At 42.8% G+C, this 23351-nt stretch overlaps 1 protein-coding gene across 3 annotated transcripts in view; it reads right to left on the minus strand.

Annotated features, from left to right (window-relative positions):
* Positions 1-1263: 1263 nt before the first annotated feature.
* The window catches only part of LOC132832302 (genetic suppressor element 1-like), a 289494-nt gene continuing 267406 nt past the window's right edge, over positions 1264-23351 (minus strand). For all 3 annotated transcript variants that reach the window (XM_060850188.1, XM_060850189.1, XM_060850187.1), the window contains 4 exons: positions 14937-15290; positions 10580-10792; positions 4496-4599; positions 1264-3156 (listed from right to left, as the gene is read on the minus strand). In XM_060850188.1, the coding sequence (XP_060706171.1) occupies positions 3037-3156; positions 4496-4599; positions 10580-10792; positions 14937-15290 (791 nt within the window). In that variant the 3' untranslated portion in view covers positions 1264-3036. The remainder of the gene's footprint in view (positions 3157-4495; positions 4600-10579; positions 10793-14936; positions 15291-23351) is intronic.

Consider the following 23351-nt stretch of genomic DNA (forward strand, 5'->3'; position numbering starts at 1 on the left):
CCGACTGACCCTGACACAGCCCTGGACTAATTTCTCAATACCTACCCAACTGACCTACCAACAATCCTCAGAATGGTTACATGACCCTCAGTAATGATTGGACTTGGATTCCTGGATCCTAGTAGGACTGAGTGCCTGACAGACTGTGGCTATCTTCAAGGCAGAAATTTGTATCTTCTGATTGTCGTCCCACTCCACTCCATCTTGACCTTTGTTCCTGGCCATTTACTTGAAGCACTTGTAGTGTGTTTGCTCCATAACCTGCTGGCAAAAGCTCCAGATATGACTTTGATGCACTGTACCAAGCAGCAACAAATCCATCCTTTTGACTGTTACTCTCCATTATAACAAGCTGCCTATGTCTCATTCTGTGATAAAAAGCAATGCAAGCCACAGAAGCTGGTACCTGTAACTGATCTCTGAAGACCTTGGGGGGCTAAAATGCAATGTGAGATAGAAAGGCTGGTGGCCTGTAGACAGGGCCAAAATCAGTGAGTATGTATTAAGAAAGCAATGTAAAGTATCCAGAGGCTGGCATTATTCAATTAAGCACAATGTGAGTGAGCAAGTAAGCCAACAGCCATCAGATCCTCTTTGTACAGATGAATGTGAAGTGTATGCATCCCTACATGTGCCTTGGATAAAGCTTGCATGTCCTAGGTGTCCCTGAACATGGTGTGTGAGCAAGACCAAGATAATGGTCAGAGGCTGTTGGCTTGCCAATCTTGCTTTGCATGGACAAAGGGTTGAGGAGGGTGATGAGCATGGAGAGTTCCAGGATGTTGTTATGAGAAAGTAATTGAATGCTGGCTGGAACAGGTGCTTGGTGAGCTGCAGCCGTCTAATACTGCTCTGAAGGAAATTAGCACCATCTGTAGTTCTTTAGAGAGGACAAGAAGAATTGGGAGTAATGCATATAAAAGTCTTGGTGGAGCTTTAATGGAAATGGGGAATTTCCCTGCTCCAAAGTAACCATTGAATGGAATATTTTTCTTGAAAATGAAATTGATTTTTTTCTTCTCGATATATTTTCCCACTGTTCTCCCCTGCTCCCGCCTCAACATTAAGGCGCAAACTCTGCCATTATACGTATATGATTTTGTATGTTATTGTACAAATTCATAGAAATTATTTAATGCTAAGCATCTTTGTAATTTGAAAGTGTAAGATACACTGAACAAAGGAGAAAAAAGGAGATACACTAAAGGAGAAAGCTGATGTGTACAAAACTTTATTAACAAATGCTTATTTTAGTCACAGCAGACGTAATGAATAAATACTTAAAAATCATGACATCAAATAATAAATACCTGTTACAATTTGAAAATTGTTACTAATGGTAATGGCTAAGTTTTGTTAAAGAACTCACTGACTAACCTCATCTTCTGGATCTGACAGCTGTATTGTTCAGCTGGCTAATGCTTTAAAAATAACTGAATGAAAGAAAGCCAACTTATTTGAGGGTCCTTTAGGTAAGCAGTTATAATACCAAATTATTCCACTAATAATTTAATAGAGGGACTACATCTTAAGACTGTTTAATGTCATCTTTTTAAAGAACTGCTATTAAATTCTTATCTGCGGCAAAAATTTAATTGCGCAAAGGCCTTTCTCTTAAAAAAAACTACATAGCACAAAATGCATTGGATTGCGTATAACAAATCCCTTGATACTCATATTCCATGTTATTCAATTAATAATCTTTATTTTAAACAATGTTATGCTAATTCCATTTACTTGAGCTTTTGCCTTTAGAGGCAACTGAAAAATCTCACATAGTATATTCTGTTAAAAATATCTTAATGCTTGGGAATAAAGACATTTTATGATCCCTATTCTTCCTCAAAGTGAGGTCAGTTTTACGTACCTCTGTGTGATAACACGAAATCTGCTTTCATTCACTTCATTACAAAAAAATAGAAAATGCACTTCAAGTAATTTCTAATATTAGAAGTGATGCTGCGTAATAAAAGGTAGTTTTCTTTGCTCAGCATTTACATTAGTTAAGCAACAAAGTAAAATAATAGATCTATTCTTTTACAAAATCCTGTCCTTATCACTGCATTAATCTATTTAATTCAATGCAAGTCTGTGCCTTCTGATCACCAAACACTGAATTAAAATCTAACCCGTTGTGGAACTTCAAAATATACAATTAACTTTATACTCAGTGAATAATGCTGGACTGTAATATACAAAGCGAAAAAAAAAATTCATTGTGAATATATATAGGCATCGACACTATATCGATCCAAACATTAGGCAATGTTTGATATTTTTAAAAAAGTAGAGCATAGAAAGAAAGTTCTGAATGCACCCACATCAAACTCTCCCACACCATCATTTTAATAGAGGCATTAACTTGAAACAGCCTACTGCTTCTGTTAATTAATTGCAAGGAATTTGATAAGAATGCTTTAAGTGCGTATGACACATTGATGATATTCAGACTTACTCTTAAAATTTATTCGGCCCAAACAAAATAAATGAATAGTTAATAATCAGCCTCTCCATTTGCTGAAAACTGTGTGTGTTAATTTATATAGCAGGCCTTCGCAATTACATTCCCCTTCTGCTTCAAATTTCTAAATAACTGCTTTCTCCAGCTAATGTACAAATTATAATCAGAAACCAAAACATGTTTTCTGTTAAATGCAGGAAAGCACTTTGATTACACATTCACTTCTTCAATGTGGCCTTTTCTGCATTATTTACCGTAAGTTGAGGATCCTCAAAGTGTTAGCATCCAGCTTTGCATTGTAAGTCCTCAATGTAGCATTTGGTCCAGATAGACAATGGAGGGTAACTATGCAAGCTGAGCTGTTTGGCAATGGGAGACTCCTGTCAGTCGAGCAGTTTGGTTTCGAGAGTCCATTCAGAAATTCCACACTGTATCCTGATGACTCTTGAAGCAAACAATAACGACATAAGTGGAAACTAGACAATCAGCTTGGAAGGAACAACTAGTCTCTTAACCAGGGCACGTTTTTCCTCCCTGTGGTTTTGTCCTTATCCAAGCACATGAAGTTCCTCAATTCATCTGTGTGATGATTCACGCAGGCAATGGGTCAGGTCAAGGCACTTACGCAGATTGCGAAGGGCAGCTTGGTGGTGCTGGCGTTCCATTTCATACCTCTGTTTACACATTCTCAGCTCCTGCAGGGACAAAATACCACATAAACTGATGCTTATTACCAACAGGATCTTTGATTAGACTTGAGTACAGGGGTCTTTTAAAAGCAATTTTAAATCCAGCTAAGTTTCTCAGCTTCTTGGGCCATTAGTAGTTATCAAGACTTTGGACATACAAATAAATATTGAAGCACTACAGTAATTTGAAACATTCTCATGGCATGTATAGAAGATTGACAGGACAGTTTCTGAGTGTATTTGTGTGACCTGCACAGAGTTGGTTTGAGTGACCAATTCCTCATGCCTATTCAACACACAATCTTTTCAAATACTTGCCCCTCCTAAGTGGGATTTTGCAGAATCCTGCTGCATATCTGGGAAAGCTGGTTTCAAGTGATTTTGTTGGTGAGATTCCTACCATTGCCAGGGAAGGATGGATAAGAAAGAAAAATGGCAGCTGCAGGCCTTAGGCAGAGCAGAGCATCACCCCGCTCCTAGGGGCAGCTGAAGATTAAAATAAAATGTCAACACGGTGGGTGTGAGAGTGTAATCTGTCTTCTTGTGTCTGATTCCAATCCTTGGGGACAGACTTGAGTTTTATCTTCCCAACTACATTTCAATGATGACTCAGTCACAATGGTGACTCCTTTCAGGGAGTTGATATAACAGCTGATTTCCAACTCCATTCAATCTAGAAACACTGCAAACTGGTGGGGCTGGAGTAAGTTCTATAATTACAAATCGTCTTTATTGTCTGTGCGATTTATCGAACAAATACGGATGTTGCAATGACCCTTCCCTTCCCCTGATACTGACAATTAATATAGATCTTCTTCTCCCTACATTATCTGAAGTCTCTGGTTTCTCACTGCTTGCTGCAAACAGCAGAAAAGGTACCCCTCACAGTATTCCACTTCAAAGGGCAAACAAATCAGTAAACATTTCCAAGTCGAGCAAAAAGTTCTTTTAAAATCAACGGATGCCTGTCTGAGTGAAATTATGATAAACGTCCACTCCAAGTGCTGGTTGGCACTTTACTGTAATGTACTGCAGATACATCTCTCATTTTCATACAAGAGATCCTTGTACTTTTGTTGGACGAGCAGAATTGGAAATCATCAGGGCAGCAAAATGTCACATTTCTGCCAAAATGCTCCAACACCTAATTTAATTCAAAGAGATATCCAGCAATTTTTCAAGAACATTTCAGTTGCCTTGAAGTTGTGAATATTTACTGATGTTCTTCCTTTTAAATGTAGCTGCTGCAGGAAGTGCTTTTTAAGCAGAGCACAATCAGAAATGCAGGGGTACCTTAGATAATGAACTTTGTGTCTGGCAATTGTGTAGCCAAATTATTTCTTACCAACATGTGTGCACTAAGGTGCTCTGCTGTCAAGTTTAATTCATGATTTCTTTCCTTGAGATGATTCAGCTGCTCTTGGAGGACTTGTCGTTCCACATTTTTCTCTGCAATATAAAAATAATTTATCAATTGCATTAACACAAGTTGCATCAGCGAACGTTATTCTTTCTCTTCACAATATAAGACCCTTTCCTGCCTCCTGCATACTAGGTACAAGGACTTGTAGCATTTCCATTTTTTAAAACATGAACAAAGTTGTAGTGATTGGGATTGTTTCTTTTATGCTCACCTCAACTGCAAATGCCTCTTCAATGCACAGTGACACACTACTTGTAGTGATTTTAGATCAGTAATAAAACAGAAAGATGCAAAACAGTGAAATTAAAAACAGTATGGTAAACATATAAATCAGAAAAAAATTCAATCAATCAGAATGATACGAAGAAAGCAAGGTAGATGCTATGAGAACAGGATAATATTCTCAAATAAAGCAAAATGAACCAGAGTGGCAATATTCAAAATTCTTGAGAGAATTTGGAGGAAGAACCAAGGCCAGAATTGGAGAAATGCAGAGTTCTTCATGGGTTGTAGGACAGGAGGAAATTACAGGGATAGGGAGACATGAAAAGGAAATGGAGCTTTAGCAGATAGGGAATAAATGTAGATGAGGCAAGTGTTAGATTGGAGGATGAATATGACTTGCTCCTGTTAGGATACTATGAAGATTTGCCTTTAGATGTTGTGATGGTGGCAAAGAACACAAAAGAGAAGGAGGAGGGAACCAAGCTTAGTGCTTTGCAGGAAATCCAGAGGCAATGGTGACGCAACATGAAGAGATGCTATTCCATAAAGACACAGTTATTTTTATTTGTACATGTGTTTCAGACACTGCAGGCTGTGCCAGCATTTATCCATATGACTACCAATGAAAACACACAAGTGGAACCAAATGAGGCCAGTGTCACTTGATCGGTCAATGGAGAAAAATAAAGAAAATATTGTGTTTACATTGCAACTTTCATGATGAGAGGATGTCTCATAGCACATAACAATTAATTATTGCTGCAGTATATAAACAAAACGGTGGCAGTTTTTCATCTTGTAAGATCTTGTTGGTGGTCAACTCTACATTAAGTATGGCCTGGTTCCACTCTGGCATGGCAGCCTCATTCACATTTTGTGCAGAGGAAGATGATAGTCTTAGGCTATGCCAAATTTGCTGAACTCTGTCTTCTCTGCATCCTCTTCTCAGCCAGCTGAATTTTTCATTTCTCTTTTACCTCTTCCAAAGCCCTTCCAAACAGTTAGCCACCAGAGGGCATCAGCAACTGTCTCTCAAGTGTTATTATCAATGTTTTCCAACTTCATATTGCATTTGAGGGTGGCATTGGAGGAGAGTATGGATGCCCAAGAGGTTGTGATCCACTAGATAGCAGCCCTTTCAGGCATGGCCTACGTCCTTCTCAGGAAACAGCACTGATGGCAGTACAGAGTAGTGAATGTATGCTGATTGTCTTAGAACGAGCTAATTCTATGTCCTGCCAAGAGATATCAAAGAATTGCCTGAGACAGAGAAGGCAGAAATTGTTCAGCTTTTTCTTCTGTCTAGCATATGTTGTCCAGCTCTCACCAGTATACAACACTGCATTGTGACTTGCAGTTTGGTATTGTCACATGGGCTACTGTTGTCCCACACTCTCTTATTCAGCTTGGATGTAACAGCTGTGGTTTTTGCAATGCATGTGTCCATTTCATATTGAGTGCTGGCGACTGTGGAACATAGCAAAGTGAAGCTTTTAATGATTTTCAACATCATCTAATAGAGCTTGTTGACTCTATTCTACTTCACTGTGAAATGTATGAGATTGCTGGTGTAGTCTGGAATCCTTTAACATTGCAACTGATGGCATCCACTCCAAGAATCCAAACTGGCATTTAAGATAGATAATTCCAATACACTGGATGTAAGCAGCTAACTGATTAATGTGTGGGCTGCACCATGATGTACTAGTTTCCTGAGCACACTTTATGCATAAAGGATTGATATTTGGAATGATACCAATGCTGACCTTAATATTTAGCATGTGCTGTCCACTCCTTCTGAGATATATCACTTCTGATGGATGCAAAAGCCTCAGTTTTTTCTGAAGTAGACCACATGTACTGTCTAACTGGGATCTTGATTTGGAGATGCCAGTATTGGACTGGGGTGTACAAAGCTAAAAATCACACAACACCAGGTTATAGTCCAACAGGTTTAATTGGAAGCACTAGCTTTCAGAGCACTGCTCCTTCATCAGGTGGTTGTGGATCACACAATTGTAAGACACAGAATTTACAGCAGAAGTCTACAGTGTGATGTAACTGAAATTATATATTGAAAAATACCTGGATTGTTTGTTAAGTTCCTCATCCGTTAGAATGACCATGGTAGTTTCACTTCTTTCATATGAAAATTACAAAACTTTTTAAGAAGTTAGATTCTCAGGTTAACTGTAACAATTGGTGTCAGCCCAGATAAGATGTTGAAGGTGTTAGCCCCTGTGTTCCGTTGTCTGTACCATAATACTTAGACCGATTCTAATCTAAAAAATGAGTTAAATATTATGGCACAGACAACGGAACGCAGGGGCTAACATCTTATCTGGGCTGACACCAATTGTTACAGTTAACCTGAGAATGCAACTTTTAAAAAAAGTATTGTGATCTACATATGAAAGAAGTGAAACTATCAAAGTCATTCTAACAGATGAGAGACTTAACAGACAATCAAGGTATTTTTCAAAGTATAATTTCAGTTACATCACACTGTAAATTTTTGCTATAAATTCTATGTCTTACAAGTGTGTACTCCACAATCACCTGATGAAGGAGCATCGCTCCGAAAGCTAGTGCTTCCAATTCAACCTGTTGGGCTATAACCTGGAGTTGTGTGATATTTAATTGGGATCTGTAATGGTTACCTGTTAAACTTTGTTGATATGTTTGTGTGTCACATGGTCCTTGTTTGACCCTTCTTCACATACTGCTGAGGAGCATTCTGCTAGGATTTGGGATTCTTTGCACTGATTGGACTTCTTACACGTTTGAGCCCTATAGTCTTTTGCAGAATATAGCTCAGATGTGTCATTAAATGCTGGACATTGTCTTGTTGTGTTGGACATGTCACACTTCATACAACATTTGAACATTCTACTCAATCTGTTGACAGATGCAATAGTTGCTCCAGAGTCAAGTATCCAAAGATGCTGCCAGCCTGCTATAACTGGTTTGAATTAGTGACTTTCTTCTGGAGAGCATCAAAAGTGCATTCTTTCGGTTTGCCAGGAGTGATTTTCTGAAGACTTTGATGGGAGTGGAGGTAATGATTAGTTCTATAAGCCTCCCAGCCAAGATAGCTTCAGTGAAGTTACATTCTATACCTTGATGTTGAACCTGGCTACAAATTGAACATTACTTTAAGCTGATGTCGTCAATATGATAATGAGATCAAACCTACGTACCCTGAAATTTACTCGAAATGTAAGTTGATCTTCTAAAATCTGAAACTGCTTATCAAGATATTTGCAGTGAACATGTGAAATAACGGATTTTATTCTCTTTAACAATGAGGTGCCGCAAAGGGAGAAGAAATTTGACGACTCGTTGTTGTTTCTCAGTGCACGGCAGGTTCATAAAGACTGAGACGTTATTTAAATAACCAGGCAAGGATTAGATGTTACATTGGGCGGCACGGTGGCACAGTGGTTAGCACTGCTGCCTCACAGCGCCAGAGACCCGGGATCAATTCCCGACTCAGGCGACTGACTGTGTGGAGTTTGCACGTTCTCCCCGTGTCTGCGTGGGTTTCCTCCGGGTGCTCCGGTTTCCTCCCACAGTCCAAAGATGTGCGGGTCAGGTGAATTGGCCATGCTAAATTGTCCGTAGTGTTAGGTAAGAGGTAATGTAGGGGTATGGGTGGGTTGCACTTCGGCGGGTCGGTGTGGACTTGTTGGGCCGAAGAGCCTGTTTCCACACTGTAAGTAATCTAATCTAATCTGCGGAGAGAAATCAGAGTTAAAGTTTCGGGTTGAGTTAATTTTGACCAAAGACGTTAACTTTGATTTCTTGCCACAGATGCTGAGCTTTTCCAGCAACTTCTGTTTTTGGTCCTGTTTTACAGCACCCACAGTTCTTTCAGTTTTTAATTAGGCTGAGATGGTTTTTTTTTTCCATTTTTCTTTAATAGATTTATTCCCCCCTGAAAATGCCACTGTAAGGAACTGGAGGACAGTGTAATGCTTTTCCTTTTTTTTTGTGCTGTTAGAGTCAAGAAAGAAAAGAAGCTATGTTGCTGCTCCTTTAAAAGCTGTAGGTTTGTGCCTGGAGGAAGCGTTTATTCAAAAAAAAAGAGATGCTAATGTCACATATGCTTCTTTTTATCTTCAGGAAAAGAAAATGGTGGTATTGACTGATGGCTGTACCTAGGATGCCATCTCATCCAGAGCAGATGTCTGGGCCCATGCTGAGATAAAAATATAATTCTAAGTATTAATGGCAGACTTTATTTAACATGAGAGACAATTAGACAGCTCCTTTTGACATTCCCTTTTGAAACTTTGACAATTGCCTTTGATATATTTTTCAGAGCCAGCGAGCTGAACAGAAATCTTAACACACATATTTACTTTGAGCAATCCAAGTTATGCTATCTCCCAAAAAGAAGCTTATGTTTTTCAAAGTGTATCTGAACTTCCCGAAAGGTGGCTCAGAGCCGTATACAAAAGCAGCGTGTTAAGTTATTCTATAGATTCCAAGTCACACAGACATGTATATTGAAGACAGTCGTGCGTCAAACATGCCCACATCACCTTTGGTGTTAGGTGGCTGGCTTGTCGCTGAGGGGAAAATCGCTGGCTTTCGGGCTGAACCAGCTGAGAGCTGGTACCGGGCGGAGTGCTGCAGAAAAGGAACCTGCTGGTGGCTGGAGAGGCATTAGAATAATCGATTCCTTACAGTTCAGAAAGAGGCCATTCAGCCCATCGAGACTGCACTGACACTCCTAAGAGCATCCCGCCTAGACCCAGCCCCCTCCCCTATCTGAATAACCCCACATTTACCATGATTAAGTCCACCTAGCCTACACACCTATGGAACACTGCAGACAATTTAGCATGACTAGTCCAACTAACCTGCACATCTTTGGACTGCAGGAAGAAACTGGAGCATCCAGGGGAAACCCACAGAGAATGTGCAAACTCCACACACATAGTGAAGTTGAACCTGGGTCCCTGGTGCTATGAAGCATTCCAAATACTAAACATATCTTAGATTACTCCTTTCCAGTGAGACCTCTGTTGCTCTAGGAACACTAGTTAGATCGCTCAATCTCCATTTTTAAATATATTTCCAAATCAATCTGCTCAGCAGTGTTATTACACACCTCTGAGGCAGTGGGACTTGAAACCAGGGATATTACCACTGCACTGCAAGAGGCCCCAATCAATGCCTATTAGAGACACACACAGTTGCTGTAGTACATGCTCTCCATGTCTTCGTTCTTCTCATACTCTTGGGTTATATTTGGTATCATTGGACCCTCTTTTACAGTTTCCAAATGAACTCCCACCTGGAACATCCATTTCAGGATCCTAATCAAAATGGCAGTTTCTGCAGCATCAGCTAACTGTTCAAGACATGGAGGGCAATTGGTTGGATGGAGGATGGTTCGTGTGTGGGGTGGGTTTCCGGAGGGGACAGTGGATGCAGGTATAGTTACAACATTTAAAAGACATTTAGGTAAGTATATGAATAGGAAATGTTTGGAAGGATATGGGCCAAGCACAGGCAGATGGGATTAATTTAGTTTGGGATTATGGTCAGCATGGATTGGTTGGACCGAAGGGTCTGTTTCCAAGCTGTAGGTCTCTATGATTCTAAAACTATCACCCTGGTCATGGCGGGTGGAGCAAACATAAACTGAACCTTATGATTCTAAGCAACCATTGGTTTCCAGAAAAAAAAATCAATTGAGAAAAATGCAACCCAGTAGACTTGCAATTACATCCAAAATGTTTCGCTTATTCGGACATGCTTCTTTTTTACCTTCGATATATTCTTGATAGGCTTGAAGGACACCTGTCACTCCCTGCCATTTTAGCTGCTGTTCCATTTCATCCTGGCTGTCCGGTTCCTCCGGCTGTTGGTTAACCTCTCTGTTCTGATCCACACTCTCCAGCACTTCCTGTTGTGGTACATCACACAACGATGACCTCTGAGCTGGTGAGCTGTAATGCACAGCATCCTCCTGATCACCCACTGAAAAGTTAATGAACAAAATGATGTTCCAGTTCAAACATACATGCACGATGGATCAGTTACCAAACTACGTTGCTTGTACACAGCACGCCTGGCAAAAGAATATATATATAGTAGTGCAGTGTGTAGGTCACAAAGGCAAAATATAAAGCCTTACTTTAAAGTTATCAGTTAATTATTAACAGGGAAACACTACTGTCATCAATTTAATGTAATAGGTAACTTCAAATGACTATATATTTAGCATCATAGAGCCCCTACAGAGTGGAAGCAGGCTGTTCGGCCCATCACGTTCAAAGAGCAAATGACCCAGACCCAATCCTATTCCCTATAGCCCTGCATCTCCCACAGCTAATCCACCTAGCCTGCAGATCCCTGAACACTGCAGCTTAATTTGCACTTCTTTGGGCTGCGGGAGGAAACCCAGGCAGACACAGGAAGAACATGCAAACTCCACATGGAAAGTCACCTGAGGCCGGAATCGAACCTGGGTCTTTGGTGTTGTAAGGCAGCAGTACTAACCATTGAGCTACAGTACCATCTAATTTCTTACCAAAGTAACTTTTCACTTTCACCACATCATGCTATAGTATGAAACTTGCACAAATTTGGTTAATTTCTGGCACATTAAATTACCTACAGTGTGGAAACAGGCCCTTCGGCCCAACAAGTCCACAGTGACCCTCCAAAGATCAACCCACCTAGACCCATTCCCCTACATTTATCCCAGTCACCTAACACTATGGGCAATTTAACATGGCCAATTCACCTAACCTGCACATTTTTGGACTGTGGGAGGAAACTGGAGCACCCGGAGGAAACCCACGCAGACACGGGGTGAATGTGCAAACTCCACACAGACAGTTGCCTGTGGCGGGAATTGAACCCGGGTCTCTGGCACTGTGAGGCAGCAGTGCTTAACCACTGTGCCACCGTGCCGCCCAAAGCAATCGCCAACCCTGACGCAGCACTGCAAACTTCGCTGGCTAGCCCACCTCAGCCCTACACTTGGTCAGCACATGTGGAACATATCAGATGGGACTCCTATGTTTTGCAAAGTGTCAGTGCTTTAGGAGGACATTGTGTCACCTATTACAGTTCAATAGGACCAATGTATTATTTGGTTTGCACAAATGTAAGGCTAACTAAAGCCTGGACTATTCTATAACCCCATATGGTCAATTCTACTCTGGGAAGCAATCCCAATGAGGTACTTTATCACATTTCTGTTTGTTGCTTCAGTTCATGGATAACGTTTATGGCAATAAATAGCCATATTGACGGGTGCATGCAAAAATCTGTTTCCAGCCCAGGGATACTAATTTGGTTTTACCATCCCCAGTTTTGAAATGAAATAATGGCTTTTAGTTTTATGTAAAACATTTTACCTTTAAATTGAGAAAAATCTTGCCATCACTGCAACATTGGCATCAAAGTGCCCTCTGGATTGATGGCATTGGTTTAGGTTTGCCCACACTGGAAGTTGTTACATCCTGCTGCCTCATCTCAATGTTCCAGTGTCAGGTATAATTTGCAATCCCTAGAACTAACCAGCAGTGGTACTTTGGGGATCAAGCACTGAACAGAAAGAGACTGCACAGGAACTACTAACAACCAGAAGCCCCTCTACATTGCTTCTAATGGCTGTTGACAAATCCCAACCCTGTCACATTACAGGTAGCAACAGTACTCCGAATCTCCTCACTGGTAAAAGGTCATCAATTGGCCCCATGATCAGGGACTGCATTGACTCCTGCTTAAGCAACACCTTGATTTTAAAACGCTCATCCTGGTTTTCAAAGCTTCACATTGCTTCCACTTTCTCCAACTCTGTAATCTTCTCCAGCCCCACTGCCTCCTGGATATCTGTGTATCTGGCCCCTCAAGCATCCCAGTTTTGATTGGTCCAACGTTGGTGTCTGTAATTTCCGCTAAGCTCTTGAAGTCTTTCCCTAAACTGCTTCGCCTCTCACATTTGAGTAACCGATTTCAAACCTACACCCCTGAACAAGATTCCAATCAACTGCCCCAATACGGCTTTATGTGACCCAGTGCCAAACTTTGTTTGAAATCCTCCTGTGAAGCAAGTTGTGGCATTCCATTGTGTTGGTTACGCTGCATGAATCAAGTTGGTGGTGCGGAGGTTAATTTTATTGACCTGGCAGATGTCTCTAAGAAATCGGTCAACTCAGCGTAATTCAATAAATATACATCCGCCTTGTCCAATTTGTACAACACTGTATACTTAATGCTTTTATAAACTGTGCAGCTTGGCTGGTGTCAAATATTATTTAAGCTCGTTTTATTGAGGTTGATGAATTTCCTCATTTAAAGTTGTTTCTCCTCTGCTCCTCTGTTAGTTCCTTCTGGTTTTAGCTTCTTCCTGGAACTACTGTCTCTCAATTCAGAGCTAATTAAGGCGCGTTGTGGAAGGTCAAATTTGACCCAACTGAAGGCCATCTTAGGTCATTTTCTCATTGCGCTGCTATTCCAGTATTGGCGAGGGAGAGCCCGGATTTAGCCCACATGGGCAGGAGGGAGGTACCCTGCCTGGAAGTTTGGAGGGGGGAGGAGGTGTTAGACTCTGTGCTTCATGGCAAACTCTGCTAGTGGCAAGGACTTCCATAATGGGAAACTCCCACTCGTCTGCACAGAAACCACTCCCCTTGCGTTGGCAATGCCTGGCTGACTGCCCATGGCAAGGTCACCAACCTCTCCCTCTACCTTACCCTCTGCCCTATTGAGTCTCCAGCATTGCTCCTGCTCTTGGGTGTTCTGTAGTCCAGAAGTGGCCTCCCAGGACTATACAGCTGCTGGTCCTCTGACTGATTAGATTAGATTCACTACAGTGTGGAAACAGACCCTTCGGCCTAACAAGTTCACACCGACCCTCCGAAGAGTAACCCACCCAGACCCATTTCCCTCTGACTAATGCACCTAACACTACGGGCAATTTAGCATGGCCAATTAACCTGACCTGCACCTCTTTAGATTATGGGAGGAAACCGGAGCCATCACAGGGAGCATGTGCAAACTCCACATAGACAGTCACCTGAGGCTGGAATCGAATCCTGGTGCTGTGAGGCAGCAGTACTAACTACTGAGCCACTGTGCCGCCCCATGGCCAGCAGCTCCTGGAGATAGCATATATATCTCCATAAAGTACAGGAAGTCTGACAGCAGGCAGGTAAGCGTTCGCTCGGGGTTTAATCCCAACTGGGTACCCAGAAATGGCTGCAGTGGGATTGCCATGGGCTTTTTGTTTATTGCATAGTGCCACCAGTGTGTAGTCATTAAACTCTGCCTATTGTCTGTGCCAGTGTCAGGAATGCATGACACAAATTCTTCCCCATTGTTATCAGACGTATAAATGGAGCTCTCATATATTAGCGTTGATCTTTCTCTGTTGCTATCACACCATATTCTGCATTTTGTTCTATTACCCTGATGTACTGACGAAAGGTCTGATTTGTCTGGATACCATGCGAAACAATACTTTTCACTGTATCTCAGTGCATATGACAATAATAAATCAAAATCAATTTAGAGTTCAAAGGCTAACATGGCGTTGCTAAATTTAATTTGTGCTAGATTTAACATTGTCAGCCTGCAAACAGCTAGAACCTGGGCTCGTAATTTGTTGTTACCCCGGCCGGGTTGAACAATGGTGGAAACTCAGGAGTTTGCTCGTAACTTTCATCCTGCAACAAACTGGTCACACCACATGGCATGGATTAAAGAACGACACTGTTGGCTCCAGCTCATCTGAACTGTGATTCCTGTTGCCCGATGGCGTACAGAGGCTGATGCCAGTTTCGATTGCTGAGTGCCCAACAAGAGAAAAGAAAAATGTTGAGGTGGGGGGGGGGGTTGGTGCGGGGCAGGGTGTGCAGACGCAAGGAGGGAATTAGGTCCATAAACTCTCCAAACAAAATTAATTAGCTAGTAAAACAGCAATTGCTGGAAAAGCTCAGCAGCTCTGGCAGTATCTGTGGAGAGAAATCAGAGTTAACCTTTTCAGGTTCAGTGACCCTTCAGCAGAGGCTGCCAGATCTGCTGTGCCTTTTCAGCAGTTTCTGTTTCTGATTTCCATTCCCTTGGATTCTATTCAGAAGTAATCAGCGGTCTTGACTTGCTCTATTACCTTTGGACTGGTCTGAAGCCCGGCTCTTACTGTTCTGGAACACGGATCCGTGGTAATTCTGCAAGATCTCATCCAGCAGTTTGATTTTTCCATTCCTGTCCGTTAGCATCCCAGCTGGTTTGCCCTGGCCACTGGGAGCGCTACAAAGCTCTGGCACTCCCGGCTTGTCAGATTTGTTCTCATTTACACTGCCCGGACAATCTTTCGACACAGACTCTGGTGTCAGTCTGGGTCTGCACTGATCTGCCTGAGGCCGAGCTGGTAGATTCTCCTGAGAGCGTGCATTTGGATTGCTGTCAGTTGGAGGCTCCGAGAGGCAGCTCACATCAGCTCCACCTGTCACGCCAGCAGCATCTGCAAAATAAGAACGCATCATCTGTTCACTTCCTGATGTCTCTATGAACGCTTAAGTTCCTTGGTGTAAATATCCTGACAGCAGCATTCCTCACATCTTGTGACGAGGGTATCGGCTGGGGACAAGCTCACTGCTTTGAATACTTGATTGAACAGCTGAGTCTAAACCAAACCTGACATAAAATCCAGGACGGGCGCTTGAAGAGGACAACTCAGCAGTTGCGACAAATTTGCGTTAGACGCTGACAACAAAAGTCAAGTGAAACTGATCTCCTTTATGAATGAGCAAAGTGCTCAGTTTTGGTTTTAATTCTGCAGCTTAGGCTGACAATGCATCTCATCAAAAATCCCTCCACCCAACTTGAGTGATTTGAGGAAAAAAAACCTATTTAACATGCAGAGCGAGGGGACCTGCCTTGCTGAGGGAGGGAGAGACTCCAGATTGGAGGAATACTTCAATCCACCCAACAATAATAATGTAATCAGGTTTACATAGACCCAGGGAGCAATCACTTTTATTGATGCCAGCCTCCAGTTCCCTTGCTTTTTGATGGCCAGATTACCCGATTAAAGCAATGGAAAAATCAACAAAATTAGCTCTGCTTCTGTTTGATCAGCCCATTCACCGTCTCTGTACTCAGACAGTAGGTACTGGGCAACAACGAAGAAATCGGTAACTCTCATTAATCTGTTTCTCCCATTAATCCTCTTCAGTAGGAAATTAAATGTTGGCAATCATGTCACATTTGCTAATTGTTGTCTACTTTGCGTCCTTAGATTTTAGATGCAAGTTTCTTTTTCACTGGAAAATTATACAGCCCACTGATCCACTGCTGTCAGTAAGGAGAATTAGATAGAGTCTAGCACAGGCAACTGATTTGATTATAAAGAAACCCAGGCAAGATATATAATGGGCTTGTTGGACTGATATAACCATATTGCCCTGCGCTCCCCTTCTCCCACAATGCCCGATATAGCTAGAAACGTATGTATCAATTTTATTCCTGCAATTAAAGAACGTCGGGATCAATTTAAGGATGAACTTCCAAGTGTTGTTACAATCTTGGTGGAGAAAGTAACGTTTATTTATTGAAAGAAAGGAATTTGCAATATACAAGAATCAATTAAAACAACACTAGATATTGTCTTTGCTTAGGACCGACGTAGCCTGACCCTTGGAGGATAACAGTGTGACCTGACCCTCGGCTGATGACAGTGTGACCTGACCCTCGGCTGATGACAGTGTGACCTGACCCTCGGCTGATAACAGTGTAGCCTGACACTCGACTGATAACAGTGTAGCCTGACCCTCGACTGATAACAGTGTGACCTGACCCTCGGCTGATAACAGTGTAGCCTGACCCTCGGCTGATAACAGTGTGACCTGACCCTCGGCTGATAACAGTGTGACCTGACCCTCGGCTGATAACAGTGTAGCCTGACCCTCGGCTGATAACAGTGTGACCTGACCCTCGACTGATAACAGTGTAGCCTGACCCTCGGCTGATAACAGTGTAGCCTGACCCTCGACTGATAACAGTGTAGCCTGACCCTCGGCTGATAACAGTGTGACCTGACCCTCGGCTGATAACAGTGTGACCTGAACCTCAGCTGATAACAGTGTAGCCTGACCCTCGGCTGATAACAGTGTGACCTGACCCTCGGCTGATAACAGTGTGACCTGACCCTCCGCTGATAACAGCTTAACCTGACCCTAGGTTGATAACAGTGTGACCTGACCCTCGGCTGATAACAGTGTAACCTGACCCTCGGCTGATAACAGTGTAACCTGACCCTCGGCTGATAACAGTGTAGCCTGACCCTTGGCTGATAACAGTGTGACCTGACCCTCGACTGATAACAGTGTGACCTGACCCTCGACTGATAACAGTGTGATCTGACCCTTGACTGATAACAGTGTAGCCTGACCCTCGACTGATAACAGTGTGACCTGACCCTCGACTGATAAGTGTGATCTGACCCTCGGCTGATAACAGTGTGACCTGACCCTCGGCTGATAACAGTGTAGCCTGACCCTCGACTGATAACAGTGTGACCTGACCCTCGGCTGATAACAGTGTAGCCTGACCCTCGGCTGATAACAGTGTGACCTGACACTCGACTGATAACAGTGTGACCTGACCCTCGGCTGATAACAGTGTAACCTGACCCTCGGCTGATAACAGTGTGACCTGACCCTCGGCTGATAACAGTGTAGAACTAAGCCAAGTTCCACATGTTGTCTTCATGGAAGATGGTACAATTGTGCTAAACCTTCACTTTTTTAAAAAAACCTTCAACAAGTGTCCATGCGGTAGACTAATTAGTGAAGTTTGGTCACATGGCATTCAGGGTGAGCTTGCCAATTGGATACATAACTGGCTTAACAGCAGGAGACAGCGAGTAATAGTGGTGGGCTCCTTCTTGGACTGGTGGCCTGTCACCAGGGGTGACCACATGGATTGGTTTTGGGTCCTCTTCTGTTTGTCATTTATGTCAATGATTTGGGTGAGAATGTAAATGGGATGGTTAGTGGACAACAAAATAATTGGTGGGATAGTGGACTGTGAAGAAGGTTTTCTAAGATTACAGAGGCACCCTGATCAAATGGGTCAATGCCACAAAGTGGCAGATGGCGCTGAATCTGGATTAACGCAAGGTATATCATTTTGGTACAACAAACAGGGGTAGGATTTACACAATTAATGATAGGGCCTTGGGTAGTTTTGTAGAACAGAGAAACCTAGTGGTTCAAATACATGATCCTTTAAAGTTGCATCACATGTTGACAGGGTGATTAAAAAGGCATTTGTCACGCTTGCCTTCATTGCTCAGTCATTTGAATATAAAAATTTTGAAGCCACGTTGAGATTGTACAGAATATTGGTGAGGCCTCTTCTGGAATACTGCGTCCAGTGCTGGTCACCCAGCTATGGGAAGGATGTTACTCAGCTGGACAGGGTTCAGAAGAGATTTACCAGGATGTTGCTGGGTATGGAAGGTTTGAGTTGTAAAGGGAGGCTGGATCGACTGGGACTTCTCTCACAGGAGTGTAGGAGGTTGAGAGAAGACCTGATAGAAGTTTATAAAATAATGAGAGGTACGGATAGAGTTAATGGCAGTTACTTTTTCCCTCAGATTGTCAATTTCAAGACTAGGGGGCACATTTTTAAGGTGAGAGGAGAGAAACTTAAAAAGACATCAGAGACATTTGTGTTTACACTGAGGGTGGTTCACGTGTGGAATTAACTTCCTGAGAAAGTGGTGGTTGTGGGTGCAATTGCAATGTTGAAAGACATTTGGATAAGTACATGAATAGGAAAGGTTTGGAAGGATATGGGCCAGGAGCAGGCAGGTGGGATTAGTTTAGTTTGGAGTTAAGTTCAGTATGGACCGGTTCGGCTGAAGGGTCCGTTTCCGTGCTGTACGAGTCCACAACTGTAACTCAGTCTGGATGGTGTAACTTCCTCATTGTTATCTTCAAATTACAGAAACAGCTGCAACAACTGTGCATTTATTTATTCTCAACTGCTGGAACAAACAACTGTCTTCTTCATTGCACTAATGGATTCATCAACTTCTACTCAGCCCTTCACACTCTCTTTCCCATTTTCAATTAGAAGCTTTCATTTCCAAATCTTAGTTTGAGTCTTACTTGCCTTAGTAACTGTGAAAGTCTGCTTACTTTTTCAATTAGAGCCTGTCCGTCTCAAAAATCAAATGTTTTGCCCACAGATTCCGTCACAGTATGTGTACAGGGTGTTTCCACTTAAAGTCAGGGTTGAATGTCTGAAATCCTTTCAGTGATGGAATCGCTTCAAAAGCTGATGTTAGGTTCCATCGGGTCTTCCTCAGTGAAGAATTACATGATATCTCTACTTTGAAAAACAGTGCCAGTTGTACTTTAAATGGCTAAATTCCTACTTGTAAATAATTTGAAAAATAAAATACATTTAAAATTTGTCAAAATGTAATATTCTACAGTACAGTCAAATTAACCTGGCTCCATCTGGTGGCAGACATTGTCTGGTGCAGCTGGATACCGAGAACCTTTTGCACTGACTGGCTTTTGCCACTGGGTGGTGCCCAGGACCTCAATTTGAATTCTGGAGAGCACCAAAGACCAGGAGTGCAGCTTGTGGTAGAGAGTGAACCTGGACCCGAAACATAATAACAGGGAATTCAAAGGGCAAGTGAAGAGACCAGAGCAAAGCAACCCTGGGAGGACAAGACTCAGGGGGACGAGGTTAAAGCAAAGCCAATGTAGAGGCGAGACCCCAGGCACATGTCTGAACAAATCGGAGCCTTTCTCAATACCCTCAGTCTTACATTCCTTAACCTTTTTGCATTTTGTCTCCTCAATCAGTGATTTTGTCTGATATTACTTCCGTCTAGCCTTACCCTCAACCTGTCTTCACCTATCCCCACTTCACCACCCTGCCCCCACCACTCTCTTTATCTGCAGCTCCCCCAACACCCACCCCGAGTCCTGAAGAAGGGTTACACCCAAAATGTTGAGTTGTGCATCTCCTGATGCTGCCTGGCTTGCTGTGTTCTTCCAACTTCCTGCCTGTCTACTGTGCTGACACAAAGCCAGGATAGCTCTCAGCAATCCTCCAGTCAAGTTAAGGGAGATAGCAATCACTCAGGGTGTGCTGGCATAGAATGGCATGGGAAACATCTAGAGTGAGTCAGCTGCTCAGGGCAGTCAGAATTAGGGTCCTCTCCTCATAAGCGATGTGGAGTTGAATGTCAGACAGTCCATGACCCATTTTGACTCTTTCTGCTATATTCTGGCATGTTTTCATAATGAATGAGAGAGAGAAACAGGTAATAAGAGAGATGAAGATGGATGACAAAGCTGTTATTTCTGGGGCAGTTGTCCTGAGTGAGTAGGCAGAGGGCTTTAGTGGTTTCTGAAGTTTTGAGGGGGTGGGGAGGGGGCATAATTGTTGTAGGAAATATGGAGACTGGTCAAGCATGAACCTTGCTGGGAGGAGGGTTCAGTGGCAGAGATAGAGCGAGTGTGAGATAACAGAGGTGGTGGCTTCTGTTGGCAGAGTGGAGAAGGTCACTGACCTTCTTCCTACAGTGCAGGGCATTCATCCAGAGGGTGGCATTCTTGGACAAGGCTGGCATGGTCTGGTGTCATGTCTGCCACAGCTGATCCTGGGAGAAATGGGTTTGACCACCCTGCCTGGCAAACCATCAGGTCCCTGCCCATGAAGCAAGGTGCCAATTTCCCTGGTCTGCCACATCCAAGGCAGATGTCAGGAACCGTGCAAGACTACTCCGGGTTGACAGTGCTTGTCTGGGTACACGACAGGTGCTAGAGATGCCAGTCTTTCAGTGGATAATAGCTGAATGTCAATTTATCCTGGGAATGGCATTTGGTAAGATTGGCCTGGAATGGGATGTGAAGGATGCTATAGGTTTGAGGCAGGTAATTCAAGAGACACACCTGGTAAGAAAGAAAGACATATGTTGCTGGGCCCTACTGTCAGAATCCCTCCAAAAAAAACCTGATGCAACTTACACCCAGCCAAAAAAAACCCATCGGTTCACCCCCTTGAGTTATTTCCTCAGGGATACTGAGGAAAAATTTTCTTGCAGTGATGAGGAGTGAAATGAAGTGCACACCAATGCCACGTCTCAAATACTGCATTCAGTTCTGGTCTCCCTGTTATAGGAAGGAGGTTGTGAAACGCAAAAGGGTTTAAAAAAGATTTACAAGGACGTTGCCAGATTTGGAGGGTTTGAACATTAGGGAGAGGTTGAATGGGCTGCGACTATTTTCTCAGGAGCGTTGGAGGCTGAGGGATGACCTTATAGAGGTTTATAAAATCACAAAGGGCTTGGATAGGGTAAAGAGACAAGGTCTTTTCCCCAAGGTAGGGGTGTCCAAAACTAGAGGGCATAGGTTTTAAGGTGAGAAGGGAGAGATTTAAAAGGGACCTAAGGGACAAGTCTTCATGCAAAGGGGTATCGCGTGTATGGAAATGAGCTGCCAGAGGAAGTAGTGGAGGTGGATACAATTACAACATTTAAAAGGCATCTGGATGGGTATATGAATAGAAAGGGTTTGGAGGGATATGGGCCAAATGCTGGCAAGTGGGATGAGATTAATTCAGGATATCTGGTTGGCATGGACGTGTTGGACCAAAGGGGTCAGTTTCCATGCTGTACATCTCTATGACTCTAATAACAATGGGGCTCTGTCCCAACAGACAGGATACAGAGCAAAGAGTTTACCTTTGGGCTGAGCCGCAAATTAAAACTACAAATGTGCAAGTTAACATTACTCCGTGCCAAGAAACCACCCAAAGTAATTCCGCTGAAATACTGCTTAGGGTTGTTGGGAAAAGGACCAGTGAATCAATGCCTATCCTTTCCAATATGGGAGCTAGTGATGCTCAGAAACCGAGCCCGGAAACTTGGGTGTGAATTTGAAAACAACTGTCGTCTTGGTTGGTTGTAATGGTTGTGGGGAGCCTCACTAACTTAAACTTAGTGGTAAACAGATATAAAAGAACCACTTGTACTCCTGGGAACTGACAGAAATAACAGGATATTTCGGTTTATGCTTGTGACATTGAGGCAGGAATGTTATGATTTACACAAAGTCCCCCCAAGTAAATTAACATCAGTGAAAAATTACACCTAACGTGTTCTATATTTAAACTAAAATGCCACCAGCACTCAGATTGGCCATAAACATAGCTGATGTGAAAGCCAAAAGGGCTAAACCGATCAAAGCTATCCTCATAAAGGGCTTTCTCTGACCCGAATATTATCATAAGTTTCAACAACAGCGATAAAATTCAGCGCAAAACATCAAGATTCTTCTAGACCTTAACAATGTTATTTAAGGCAATGTTTCTCTCCTGTTACTAAGAATTAACCAGGTAACTGAAAGCCATGATTTAACATGGCTCTATACATAGAAAGAGCTGTGAGGTTTAAAAGAGTAGAAGGAGTTATGATTAAAACTGCAACCACATCCACACGTTTCCCCCCGTTTGTTCCATGCATTAGTAGTGGCGCAGTGAATGATGACTTCTTTGGGTTCACTTTTAATGTAAAATCAACAGACAGTGCTGGAGAAACTTAGGAGGTCTGGCAGCGTCTGCTAACAGAGACACAGAGTTTATGATTTGAATCTGGCATGATGGGCCGAAGGGTGGCAGATGGAGTTTGTTAGATAATGTGAGGAGTTGCATTTTGGAAAGGCAAATCAGGGCAGGACTTATCAACTTAATGGTAGGGCCCTGGGGAGTGTTACCCGATAGATCTTGGGTGCAGGTTCCTAGATCCTTGAAAATGGAGTCACAGGTAGACAAGGTGGTGAGGTGTTTGGCACACTGGTCTTTACTGGTCAGTATATTGAGTATAGGAGTTGGGAGGTCATGTTGCGGCTGTACAGGAGATTAGTTAGGCCACTTCTGGAATACTGTGTTCAATTCTGGTCTTCCTCCTATAGGAAAGGTGTTGTGAAACTTGAAAGGGTTCAGAAAGTTTTACAAGGATGTTGCCAGAGTTGGAGCTTTAGGGAGAGGCTGAACAGGTTGGGGCATTTTTTACTGGAGATGGAGCTTTATGAAACTATAAGGGGTATGGATAGGGTGAATAGCTAGGGTCTCTTTGCCAAGGTTAGGGGAGTCCAAAACTAGAGGGCATAGGTTTAAGGTGAGAGGGGAAAGATTTAAAAGAGACCTAAGGGGCAACTTTTCCATGCAGAGGGTGGTGCCAGAGGAAGTGGTGGAGGCTGGTACAATTACAGCATTGAAAAGGCATCTGGATGGGTATATGAATAGGAAGGGTTTAAATGGATTTGGGCCACATGCTGACAAATGGGAATAGATTAATTTAGATTGTCTGGTCGGTGTGGATGAGTTGGACTGAAGGGCTTGCTTTTGTGTTTACAGCTCTATGTCTCCTCAATTTTAATTCTGCTTTTGTCTTTCTCCTCAGATTCCACCAGATTTCCAGCTGCCAGGCTGATGTTTCGGAATATACCTCTCCTGGTTAAACACTGACTGTGGCAGAATAAGGCCTAAGTGG

The sequence above is a fragment of the Hemiscyllium ocellatum genome, chromosome 34, assembly GCF_020745735.1.
Source record: "Hemiscyllium ocellatum isolate sHemOce1 chromosome 34, sHemOce1.pat.X.cur, whole genome shotgun sequence".
Taxonomy (NCBI): Eukaryota; Metazoa; Chordata; class Chondrichthyes; order Orectolobiformes; family Hemiscylliidae; genus Hemiscyllium; species Hemiscyllium ocellatum.